The 13,690-nt window shown below is 44.3% G+C and overlaps 1 protein-coding gene across 1 annotated transcript; it reads left to right on the forward strand.

Moving 5' to 3' along the window:
* The first annotated feature begins 4,114 nt into the window (after window positions 1–4,114).
* On the forward strand, window positions 4,115–13,194 carry nemp2 (nuclear envelope integral membrane protein 2). The gene is made up of 9 exons (XM_042078406.1): window positions 4,115–4,571; window positions 4,998–5,107; window positions 5,404–5,638; window positions 5,780–5,852; window positions 6,773–6,866; window positions 7,750–7,864; window positions 9,822–10,047; window positions 11,062–11,262; window positions 12,801–13,194. The coding sequence occupies exons 1-9, from the start codon at window positions 4,481–4,483 to the stop codon at window positions 13,192–13,194; spliced, it is 1,539 nt and encodes a 512-aa protein (XP_041934340.1). The 5' UTR covers window positions 4,115–4,480.
* Window positions 13,195–13,690: the final 496 nt, after the last annotated feature.

A 13,690-nucleotide genomic window follows, 5' to 3' on the forward strand; every position in this document is an offset into this window, starting at 1 on the left:
GCAATGTGAGTCAAAAATGTTGTATTTGTAATGTGTTTGTGTTGTGTTGTAATTTGTAAAATGTGTAATTGTCTTTGTTTAGTCTGATCAGTCAGAGGCAGTGTTAGAAAAAATGATATGAAATCCACTGTTTATAGACCCTTTCAACAATAAAAACAAAAACAATGCTTGAACGTTCTATTTGGGCCCCAATCTACTTCCTCTGCATTAAGATAACATATGGAATGTTAAAAAGGAAGCCTTATGGGGCCAACTATGATGCTGATAATGGAACTCTCTTGAAAGGGTCCATATTGCTGTTGAGACATTGAGTGAGAGTGTGACCAACCACACTTTTGTGCATCACTGTTTACAGGCAATACTCTCTCTGCTGAATCCACATGGGCTTTTGAGGTTGATGAGTTCAGAGGCCTTTCACGTCTCAGGTCTCACACATAATACACTCATCTTATCTATTGGCAACCACTGTTAATAACAGGCAAGGACCCATCAAAAAGCAGTTAGTGTTTATGTGTGATTAATATTCGAGATGACAAATAACAATGATAACACATAAGTAAGTATGAGAACATTATTGTATGTTATTCATTAACGTTCTCGTGGTCTCACATGTCCTCAGGACTCAAATAGCCAGAGCATGGCCTTGTTTCGAGGTCTGACCTTAGCTTCCAGCAAACTGATTGCAAATTCAGTTGGCCTCAGCTCATGTTGACAGAATTCCTACTACAGTAAAACTACCCTAGCAAACAGGCCATGATGAGGACTCTGTGGTAGAAATGTTTAGGCTATCCCTAAATTTAATGTGTTGGACATTACATTTTTAATAATTATATGGTTTACATATAGTGTATTACGCTTGGCAAGAATTGATGCTCTTCTTTACTGTAGTATTGAGTCTCTCAGGGCCCTATGTTGGCGATCTAAAATGCATGGTCACTGGTGAATCAAGTATCTGCATTGTTCTGATCATTTCAACTGTAAATTTTCTAGGAACAGATTGAAAGGGTCTATACCTATAGAGTATACTGTATATTCATAGGCCTATACTGAGGCAATTATTCGGATGGTGTTCAGTAAAGTAATGAGTGTTTGTACATTGAGGACTGAGTGTGAATAAGTGGCGAATAAGTGTGGCACTTTGATTGGTTGTGTTTGAAAACCAAAATCAAGTTACTTCCTGTTAGATTTTTGTGCGTTAGGTAGAAAATTGTGTGTGGTGTTTTGCAAAATGTGTTTTAGGATTTTGAAAACTGAGTCAAACATTGGACATTGGAAATTAGTGTATAGTTTTGCAGATTTGGTGTGGGGTTATGGTGTTTGGAAGACCTGTTTAGAAAAGTGTGAGACAAGCAAAGATTTCATGTGTAAGCAGTTGAAAAAAACTGTAAAGGTCATGCGACTATTCATGCCATTAGAATAGTGAAGGAATCCCCTGAGGCAGACAAGTGACTATGTGATATGCATTGCCTATACATCTATAGAGAATAGTGCTGACATATAATTAATATTTGGGGCAGCCGTGGCCTACTGGTTAGCGCTTCGGACTTGTAACCGGAGGGTTGCCGGTTCGACCCCCGACCGGTAGGCCATGGCTGAAGTGCCCTTGAGCAAGGCACCTAACCTCTCACTGCTCCCCGAGCGCCGCTGTTGTTGCAGGCAGCTCACTGCGCCGGGATTAGTGTGTGTTCACTGTGTGCCGTGTGTTTCACTAATTCACAGATTGGGATAAATGCAGAGACCAAATTTCCCTCACAGGATCAAGAGAGTATATATACTTATACTTATATCATGTGATGTGTCCTCCAACAGCAGGAAAGATGCACATGTGGTATTTCTTTGCTTGAGTTGTCCATAGTCTCTGCTGAAAATACAGCCTTTTCAGTCATGACAGTCATGGGTTTTTTATCATGTCTGTATGTAATGGTTTTCCTGGAAACAATGTAATTGAACCCGTATAAGATTGGGCCTCGCCCCAGAGAACTTTGGATTTGCTGCTGGAACTTTGTTGATGGTAACATGTCCTCGGCCGTGATTTTCATCTCCAATGGCGATTAAAGACCACTCCCTTTTCACTCCTGACTGTGCTGCCTTGTGGTTAAGATTTTTTTTTTACCACACCTCTGTCATACTGAAATGTTGATAATGCAGTATTGTGCTTGTTCATTGATCTATGCTGATCTATTGATCAGCTGTGAAAAGGGATGAGTCACATTGTGTCCGGATCTGTCAGTACATTTAGTGAGTTCAAATCCTGAATGCTGTCACTCTGAAATGGTTTACAATGAAGCTTCATGATGGGAAACATAAAAAGTAATATGTGGTGGAATAATAAAAAACTAGATTACTATGGATTTGCAATGCTGAAAGATATTGATGGGGGAAAAATTATTTAACAGAGACAGCCATAGCATGAAAGGTAATTATGACCTAATCTGTACAGTGGCAGATGAAACTTTGAGGGTAATGCCTGTGAATGCAGACATTTGGTTTGATGTATGGTATGTGTGTGCATCTGTTGATGGGAATTCGTACATATGACCTGTACAATATATGTGAGTGGGTGGCTTGATATGTGTGCAGTATGTACAGATGTGCTTCTATACATGCATGTCTCTCTGTGGTGGAGAGGGGGAGGGCTGATCAGTAAGTAAATCCCTGTCTGTCTGAGTCAGAAAGAGAGAACCAACTCAAAGTGACATGATGGCTCCTAAGGCACTGACAGATGACAAGACAGTAGGATCCACTTTGCGGTCCAGTTAAAGTGAAAAGCAATGTAAAACTTTCACTGATTTGATTTCTCAATCCAATATGAAGTAGACCCACACAGCAGGTTTTATATAGCCTCCTGTACAATCGTTTATGTCCTATTTTAATTTTCCCCTAAGGTAAATGTGAATTTGACATCAAGCACAACACAATTAATTCAACACCACATGAAAGTTGAGCTCTGTCATTTTTATCCTAATCATGCAAAAGGGTCTGATGAAATGGCCTTGCAAGCAGGTGAATAATTTCATGAAGGAAAAAAGATGGGGACATTCTGTACCATCAGAGAAAAGAAAAACACAAAAACCTCTCTTCAACTGTCACAACCCCCTACCCCCACCCCAAACAGTTTCCCTTGTGGCACCACTCAGTTCACACTCCACTATTTCAGACAGCTGCAAGTCTCTCTCTCTCTCACTTGGCAATTAAGGTGGAGTTCTTCAGTCAAGCTTGGTAAAAGAAAAATGCAGGCGACTCAAATGTTGGTCTCTTCTTCATAATGTTGCCTATAGATGGCATATGAGTAGCCTAAACCTAAGTAGGCTCCTATGGCTGTTTATAGATATTAAATTATTTAAACAGCCAGCCTATTGAAGCACAGCATACTCCATAGGCCTTTATAAGCTACATGAAAAAGAGTATTTTTTCGTTTGCTGGATTCAGGGAGAGAGAGAGAGAGCCATGAATCTTTGAAAACATTTGCATCACGCAGAGGCTGACTCCACACAAGCCTGTGACAGTAGGCCCGGAGCCGTGCGTGTGCGTGGGCGTGCCTGTCAGGAAAAGCCGCTGTCGTCTCAGCATCCCGGAGAAATGAGAAAGCTGCCGCCTGCTGAGCTTACACCCACCACCAAAATCCCTCTTCCATTTCAAAGGGCGCAAAAGAGAATGTACGTAAAATGACATTTTCATCTGGCCTCGGCTAAGTTTTGTTTTTGTTCATTTTTTTTCACCCACTCTCAAGTTTGACTGCCTGATTCATAATGAAGAGTTTTTAGTCTGATATAAAGTATGCAATTCATGATGACATAAAAGGAGTGTTGATTGTAAATGTAGGCTATGCCTTTAACGATCTGATTGATTTGCCTCTATTTGATCACAGCGGAAACAATACGAGAGTATTAAGATGAAGGGGCATACTTGAGGTTCGTCATTAATCCTACTGAAAGGCCCAATTGCTTTCATCAAGCACCAATGCACTTCGGGGCATGGAACATGGCATTCGGGGTTGGAACAAAAAACAGCTTACAACTAAAAGATTTAAACTACGAGCAGGAATCTAGGTGTATTACACTAATCACAAGTAGCCTAATGTTATGTATTTACTTTTGAAAATACTTCCGGTTTAAGAGGTCAAGACATAACAAGTAGCATCACAGATGCATCTGTGAGTAGCATAGCTAAATTGCAATCGACGAGATTTTGTCAATGAGTGATTTCTTATTAGGGAAACTAAATTAGCCTATCATGTGAATGGTATTTGCTCGTTATAATGACAATTATACGTTCTCGTGCTTTACAGTATCTTTATGGCCAGGGGATTTATGGCAGTTCCGATCAAAGTTCGTCTAGTTATGTCTTGCAAGTCAACATCCACCGATTTTGAAAGTACTGTCTGTCTGTCAGTAGTGGAGTGAGCTACTCCAGTTAGCTGGCTAGCCAGTTAAGCAGTTAACGTTATCGTGAGCTTACAAATACAGATACGGTCGTAAATATGAAAAGTGTGGGCTCTTTGCTAGTTTTTGTTTTATGGGCTTTCATTTTCTGGCCCAACGTAGAAAGTAGGGATGGATACTCGTATGCAGGTAACTTTGTTTAATTGAGATATGCTAGAAAGCTAGCGTTAATGTGTCCATTATTAACTGGCTAACTTATTGTAGGAGCTAGCTGTCTATGATTGATAAACGTTTAATTCAAACAAAATCAGCTAGTTAACGTTGCCTTTTGAAAGGTATTAAATGATAACGTTTATTTTGAAATTTGTTGCAACATTTCCAGTTTTCCTCGTACATATGGTGCACCACACTTGACATTAAACATTATCATGATTTACAAACACTAACGTTAACTTGATCAAATTAATGCTAATAGCCCACTGATGGCCTGGTCATCATGTTGCATAATGCATATGCAACATATGCATTGTCTAGCTTATTTTCAAAACGAAACAAAAAGTGATGGTTGAGCATCAAGCTCATGGCAATGACAACCTGTACCTTTGCGCTTTCCAGATTGTACGTATCTGAAAGAAAATGAAGATACAACCCAGTATGGACGTCGATGTTTTTGTTATAACTCTGGTAGAGGGATAAAATGGAAAGACCTATGGTCCACGTTTCAGGTATGCAGTACTTCATAGAAGCAACACAATAGCGCACAGCCAATGTAGGCTATTATGTTATTTTTTATTCCCCATGAAAGGCATTGATTAACAAGGCCATATACAGCACTCTCTTTTATGGCAGTGTGCAGGCAGGGTAATTTACATGTTTCCTAGGCTATATTTAGGCCAGCACTGGGCCTTGGACAGGTGCTGCAGCCCTGGCTATTCTATACCAGTTCCAGCCTATAGGCTACTCCACACACTGCAGCTGTGTGCTGTTACTGCATATCCCCTTAAGCGCCTTTTACTTCCAGGTCCGCGTAACAGACAAAAATAATGATGTTGAAGTTGTGTACCCAATGGAGACGAGGAATTGTCACAACCCCGACGACCTTCTCACGGCGGCCAAGTGCACAGTGGAGTACTACTGGCCGCCCGCAGTGGAGCACGGCAAGACCCTGGACATACCTCTGGTGGAGGAGGATGTCTGCTTCATGGTCAAGAGCCCTAGAGCCAGCACAGAGTACACACTCCATGTGTCTGGGAAAAGTGAGCCACAGTTACAATACACTCCACACATACACTGTAATGAGATAGTAATAGCTCTGTGTTATGGTGCTTAACCTGACTTTCTCTCTCTCTCTCTCGCTATCTCTATTTATGTTTGTGTGGGCACATGCTTCCTGTCAGGACTGAATAAGATGCGGTTTGGTCTCTTCATTGGTGGATTGCTCTTGTTCTACTTGGCTGGAAGTATTTGCAGGTAATGTGCAACCTTTCCAGCTCATGTGATAATAATCATCTGCGTGTATCTTTAGTACATACCTGTCAACATTTAGCTTTCCAAAAACGGGAGATTTTTTTTTTTCGGGGGGTGGGTTGTTCAGTGTTTATACCGGATCTGTGTTTGCATATGTAATATTTTTCATACACGTATTTCAACACTGCATTTCGGTCGTTGCTTTTACCTTACCATTACCTTACGCATGCCAGTTATGTATCCACCAGCTGCCTGCTGCAGCCTACTTCCAAAACTCCAAAGCTGCTTGCTGTCAGATTTGGTTCCTAGGGCACAAGTTCAGAGTATCAACAACACTCAATAACAGTTTATGTGATGTGTTAATCAATTCAATTCCCAACAATTTCACAACAGCTAGTTCTGGAGTAGGCCATTCAACTAGCCCCCTTGCTTACGACGAGACTCAGGCTGCGCAATCGGCACCCGCTTCCTTATTTGGGTTTTGGGTTGCCAGGTTTTAGCCTATGACAAAACGGTTAAAAATTGTGTATTTCATACACAATCTGGCAACCAGGGAGATGTCAGACTAATAGAAAAAATGAATGGATCAATGATTTAAAATGAAGTTTGATGGCCATGCAAATTACGGGAGTTTTCCGGGAGAAATAACAAACCGGGGGGGGGGGGGGGGGGGGGTGGGGGATGCCGGGAGATGACCTTGAAATACGGGAAAACCCGGGAAAAACAGGAATGTTGACAGGTATGCTTTAGTAATGTGAATGGGAGGAAAAACAGGAGTGTTGACAGGTATGCTTTAGTAATGTGATTGATTGCGCAAATCCCTTCCCTGTATGAGGCAAACGTGATTAATTGCACGATTCACATTATTGATATGTAGTTTGTAGACAGTGTCCCTCATACAGGTGCCTTTCTCTTTTACACAGGAGCTCTGTCTTCTATTACACTACTGGAGTTACGTTTGGCATCATCTCCATTTTATTGTTGCTGCTTTTCGTCATGAAAAACTTCATTCCAAAAGTAAGGCCACTTAAACGAGGCTCACGTAGCACTGATCTCTTCTCTTCCTTCAGTCTGTTTCCAGGTCAGATCCTACTAGCCACAGAGGGCACATGCAACATTTAAAGTCTGTGTCTGATGAGTTTGTTGCCACTGCAATTAGTTGGTGTCTCTGTACCAGTGTAATGATTGGAGCACATTCTCACATTCTGTTGAACTTGATATCTCTGCTCTTTTCAACATTTCAACACCTAAAGTAGTTCCAGGAGCCTTGTTTTCAGTTGTATTGTTCCCTTAGGAACGCAGGATCTGGATAAATTTAGCAACTGAGTGGGTGGAGGCTTTTGACTATTAGCTCAACAGTCAGTGTGAAACTAGTGTATACCCCCCCCCCCAACACACACACACACACACACACACACACACTCACTCTTTCTCTCCTCAGTCTCTCAACAGCCTCGCCCCCTCACCCCCCACTCTCGTCAGACCCTGATAATGATTACACCCCCCACACATGCATACTCCGTTACCCACCCACGGATCTTTCCTGCCTGGTGTACTTAAAGTTCAGACCTATTGTAAGTGTGTGATGTCTTGCTTGATTAGCTTAGCCTGATGGCCCAGCAAAACACGTTTGGCTGCTGTGCATTTGCATTATGCGAGTTGGGGCGGGAAAGGGGCTGGGGGTGTTGGGTGGCTTGTCAGGGGGTATATACAGTATATTTATACAGAGCATGTCTCTGGCCACCTGAGCACCTGAGCTCAGCACCCCACACCTGAGTCACCCACCCTTACCTGGAGCTGTGTGTGTTTGTGTATCTCTGTTCATCTCTCTCTCTCTCTCTTTCTGTGTGTGTCTGTGTGTGTGTGTGTGTGTGTGTGTGTGTGTGTGTGCCTTGTACAGAAAGGTGTCTTCCTAGCGTTTTTTGGTGCCAGCACCGGTGTTTCCTACCTGGGGTTTCAAAAAGTGATGGTGGCGTGGGAGGACATCACAAAGAACTACTGGCGAGAGACGCTGGGTAGGTAACCGCTCGTTTGACACGTGCGCCGTCGACTTTGTGAATCAGTATCAGTGCAGAGGCCATGAAATCAAACTGAGATGGCACAGATGTCTCGCTGTTTGACTGATGGAGAGGTTTATTTTAACTGTTGTAGTTTAATGCTCTAGCACTCACTCTAGCTTTCTGTGACATTTTCTTTTTAGAAACCAAATGTTTTTGTTATGTCTGTTTAGCAGTGCTTAAGTTGTACTGGATTTGGATAGGATATCCAGCATTACATTGATTAATTTAACGGACACTTTTGTCTAAAGCCATATGTAGTACAGTACAGGCATAGACTTTATTTATCTCTCTAGACTTTGTGTGTGGTATTTGGGTATTGAACCTGTGTCCTTGGTGTTTCTGCCACCTTGCAGTGCCAGTGGAACTACAGAAACCCTCTAGAAATGAATCACTATTCACACCATGGAGGTATTATATACAGTAGAACTGGAGACACTGAGGAATTACTGGCACCATTCAATTCAGTGGCTGATGCTAGACTTGTTAGTTCAGCCAAAAATATGCTCAGTGGGCTGCTGCCATTTTTAAAAATGGTGTCCAACATTTGGTCACTTCCAGACACATTTTGTCACTTCCAGACACATTTTCACAAAGAAGCCAATTAGATGCCACATGATTGATGGTCATCACATTCAATCAAAGATCCTTGCTCCGCTTTAACCCTCTCTGATTCAATTGTCCATTTGGAATGGCTTCTGTGCCCACCAGTAGACACCTAATTGGGTAGTTCAAATGTGACCGGAAGTGAGCACGTCAGACGCCATTTTAAAGATGGTGGTGACCAACTGGGATACTAACTGGCTGAAGCTAATCCTTTAAACGCTGATCCCCTGGTTCACTCAGACACTAACTCATTAGTTTGGTTTATTGCAGAGAAATTGTATCCCACAAGCAATGCTACAATCTGAGGGTTGAGTAAGCGTCTTTGTCCTAGAAACAGAAAATGGAGGTTAAGCTGCTTCAGTCCTCTTTCAGGTTGATAGAGTTTGCCTGTTGTATTGTCAGTAGCTCTACTTGTTTTGTTTAGATCTTGCAAGAGGAATTTATGTTATCCAGTCCATTCATGTGCATATGTCCTTTTGCTAAATGTTTTTAAAATTGTTACTGTGTGTGTGTGTTGTGTACACACGGTAGCCCTTGTAACTGTACCGTCAGACAGGACTACATTATGTAGCTATTATCTGAAGAATAATGCATAAACTCTAAATAACCCCCTCTAGACGGCACTAAAGCTCTGACCTCCATCGTGCATCCCCATCTCTGCCAGTCTACCCGGCATGATGGTGATAAGGATGCAAAGTATTTGGAGTGGTCGAGCGACTGCCTCTTGACTGCTCGATAGGCTGCATGTGCGTTTGGCCGTCAAATCAATTCCTCCCCCCCTCGTTCTCAGCGCTCGCCAGGCTATGGAAATGAGAGAACCACAGGCATATTAGGATTAGGAGGAGCTGCAAATGCAGCTGGAACATCGATTGCTATGCTTACAACAACAGGGGGAAAAAACACGCTCAGGGGATTACAATTTAGATGTGTTGTTTCTTTCTCTCTTTTTTTGTCTCTCACTAGCTCTCTCTCTCTCTCTCTCTCTCTCTCTCTCTCTCTCTCTCTCTCTCTCTCTCTCTCTCTCTCACTAGCTCTCTCTCTCTCTCACTAGCGCTCTCTCTCTTTTCATCTCCAAGCTCTCATTTTCTTCCTCTGCTCTGTGTTTCTGTGGATCACCTTCTCTCTCTCCGTCTCTCTCCCTCTCTTTCTCTTTCTCTCTCTTTCTTTCTCTTACAGCCTTAAATAAGCACAGCCTGATGTTCAACCCTCACCTCTTAACCTCTATCTTTAGTGTAGGTGTGCAGTCATTGACATTCTGTCTTAACCCCCATCCCCCCCCCCTCCCCCCCCCCATCATCTCCTCTCCCAGGCTACCTGGCTGTAACGGGTCTCATCAGCTTTGCGCTGTGCTACAAGCGCGGCCCCATCACCTGTGAGCGAACTCTGACCCTGATGACCTGGTGCGTGCAAAGCGCCGCCATGACCATGCTGTGGGCGGGCATCTCTTACCCACCAGCGGCCTACACCCTGATGGGGGCGCTGATGAGCCTCAAGCTGTTGCCAGTGGTGGCTACCATTCTGATCGGCATCTGCAGGTATGCCTGGCTGCTGGTTTAAAGAGATGGTTAGATGCACAGACCTATTCATACATACACACATACATGGTTCAATAGATGGAAAGATACGACTTATATCTAGTAGCGAGATGTAACACATGTTCAGTGTGATCTTGCCTTCTGCCATTAATGTATTATGTGGTTAAAGATGTTTGTTAAAACATACTTAAATGTATATTCATTTTTGATTCTGTGATTACTATAATAAGCATCATACTGTAGATACTGATGATGCTGCTACTTTAGATAGAGGTGTAAATGATGTGTACTCGTGTACATACACATGGCTTGATAACCGAGCAGTGTGATCGACGATCTCGGTCTGTAGATGCATTCAGAACTGAATAGAACACCCAAGCTGTCCTTGCTTTGTGCCCCATTTGTAAAAGAGCTGCTTTAAGCCATCATGTTTTTTTTTTCTGTGTGTACAGTGTTGATGCAAGAAATATTTATATGCATCAATCACATATGATTTAGGGTACAATTAGAGTAAGGTGAGGGGGGGTTACATTGATGTCTGTGACCTGCAGGGGGCGCTGCTAGTCTCCTGCAGCCAGAGCTAATCAGAGTCATGTGGAGTCCCTGATGAGCTCTGTACATTAGTGTTAGTGAGTGCAACACACAACACTTTCTCTGCAGAAAGAGCAAGAACTGCACCACCACCGCCCCCTCACATTATTAACTTCATCATCGTCATCAGAGCAAAAACAGAACAACTGCTCTAATTAAGCTCTTATTTTTCTCTGCTGTTCCAATCCTCCAACTCTGTTGAGCGTTATGACTGGCGTGTAATTATGGCAAGTAAAGAAAAGTAATGCATAACTGTCACTTTTATTCCAAATGCTGTAACTTTAACTTTGTCTCTGAAGTAAGACAGAACTCTTAGAAGGAATTCTTAGTTCTGAATAAGCAGAGAGTTCTGAGAAATACCAAACAAACCTGAACGTTGAACTGAATTGATGACATGGTTCTGACTGCCTGTCTTCCGTCTAGGTTGATTTGGAACCTCCTCTGCTCTTTCCTGGGCCTGTTCCGGCGCCGGCGCCGGCCAGTGACCCGGTTCCTGACGGAGGAGGAGTACCGAGAACAGGGGGAGGTCCACACTCGTGCCTCCCTAGAACAGCTGAGGGAGTCCTGCAGAACCCCAGGGTTCCCTGCTTGGGACACGGTTCTCAAGCTCAGCAATCCACAGAGGTAAGAACTCCGCTTACGCAAGATTAAAGGCGACGTCTGTGTTTCTCAAGCTGTCAGTTCTGTGTAGTTCTGTAAAAAAGATCCAGTGTTTGCACACACCCCTGGCTCTGTGAATGGGGAGTAAACAGACTGGTTTGGACTGAGCCAGACATTATTCCAGCCAGTCAATTGGCCGTTGAGCTTACAGAATCATGGCGTTAAGAGGGATATTCGCACTGTGTCTCTGTCCTCCAACTCTATTCGAGTGCACCTACATCACCTACATAAATAAACACACCGTAACTTCCTAATGCCTGAAGAAGGAGGTCAGGCGGCTCACAGCTGGATTGCTTGCGCTCGCTATGCAGTTAGTTTGGGTAACAGGGGGAAGTGGAGGTGGACGGACACCACACACACGTCCTCACAAAGACATCTGTGTAGCTGTATTTGGTCAGTGAGGAAAGTGAAACTAAGTTACAGCATTGGGATCGTAATGTGGATCATCATGTAAAGGCATGGTGGCTGAGGCGTGGTGGCCGTCTTTGTAGAAATATTTGAAGCAAATTAGATCAGTGCAGGAGAACACACACACACACACACACACTCACACTCACACTCACACTCCCAGCCATGGCTTCCAAGGGGAACCTGTGATCAGCTGTGTCCTGGCCCTTTAGAAGGCAGAAGTGTTCTCGTGCATCATCTGATGACTCATCCCTCAACAAGGAGAATGGAACAGAGCGTATGACGGGAGCTGTTTGCCTCTCCCAACCAATCACAGCACTCCAGCTGATCCGCAGCATCCTATGCTAACCTGCATGATGCGCTGGCCTTGTCTCCCAGGATAGAGAGGCACAGACGAGCACTGGAGTTTGGTGGCAACGTGGTGTATGTGTAACTTGCCATTACCATCACCATCAGTAGACGAAGTCTGCTTAGAGGAGTGTAGAGGGGGACATGTTAACAAGAGATAGAGGCAGTAAGGAATCAGCGAGCACACACTACATTTGTCTTTCTCTGTCTCTCTTTCTTTCTGTACGTTTGTCAGACCATTAGCGTCACTAAGTGTAGATGAAGAGTTGAGTTGTTGTTGTTGTTGTTAAATTTCAAACCCGCCGTTGAGTCTGTGGTACTTCGGAGCGTTTGCTGAATACCAGTCATTTTACTTTCAGTGTATTTCACTTTTGGACTAAGAGGCAGTAAGGAGACAACATGCATCCTGCTTGCCTTTCTCTCTCTCTGTCTGACTGACCGTTGGTCTTCCTGGACGTGCAGGTTTGCGGACTTCCTGCTTGCCTTACTCTCTCCTTCTGTCTGACTGACCGTTGGTCTTGCTGGTCGTGCAGGTTTGCGGACTTCCTGCTTGCCTTTCTCTCTCCTTCTGTCTGACTGACCGTTGGTCTTGCTGGACGTGCAGGTTTGCGGACTTCCTGCTTGCCTTTCTCTCTCCTTCTGTCTTACTGACCGTTGGTCTTCCTGGTCGTGCAGGTTTGCGGACTTCCTGCTTGCCTTTCTCTGTCCTTCTGTCTTACTGACCGTTGGTCTTCCTGGTCGTGCAGGTTTGCGGACTTCCTGCGCAGCGGTGCCCACGTGACCGCGTCAGAACAGGATAAGCACGAGCGCCACTACGGCGTGGGCGGAGCCTACTACGAGAACGTACTCTTCAGTGGCAGTCGCAGCTGGGGCCTGCACCATGGCGACGGCGATGGCGATGACCTGAACGGCGGCGGCAGTGGTGGTGGAGACGACTTCAGTGAGGACGAGTTGGAGCCGTACGCCAGGGCGCCCCCGACCCCCGTCCCCACCCCGAGCCCCACCCTGCCCAGCTTCCCTGTCTACACACCCCCTCCACCCACCCCCGCTCTGTTCTGCCCCTACCCCCCTGCCCCAGCCCCCGCCCTCTACCCCCCACTCCCCATGGATGTAGAGGAAGAGGAGGAAGACCTCTTTTGAGCTGTGCGACGTGGTGCCAATGGTTTGGACGCTCACTGAACCTCTCGGGGGATATCTCACTACTGGCGACTGCCTGCCAAATCCATGGCCATTAGACTTTAGATGAACTGGAAAAGGACCTTTGGAGTGCACTGATTCACTAACAGTGGACAGCCCCTGTGGTTTTCAGGGACGGATGGATAGAGAGGACATTCTAATCACAGTGATATCTGTGAATGTTGGATGGTTAGCTGTTGTTTTATTTCTCTTCTTTTTTTTCCAAAATCCTTTCATATGTGTCATTTTTAGAGATTTTTTTGGAATAGTTGTTTTCTGTTATTTAGTTTTTCTTCTCTTCATTTGATTTAAAACAATGTGTCTCCCACCCACTCCAAACATATCCAAGCCCGAACGTGGCTGCAGGGCTGCGGTTTCCCGCCACATCTTAAGGAATTAGCGTGATGACACTGAACCGAGTGTGTACTGCTCTCAGGTGGGTCCTATTCATCATTAGTGC

This window comes from Alosa sapidissima, chromosome 2 (assembly GCF_018492685.1).
Source record: "Alosa sapidissima isolate fAloSap1 chromosome 2, fAloSap1.pri, whole genome shotgun sequence".
NCBI classification, from domain to species: Eukaryota; Metazoa; Chordata; class Actinopteri; order Clupeiformes; family Clupeidae; genus Alosa; species Alosa sapidissima.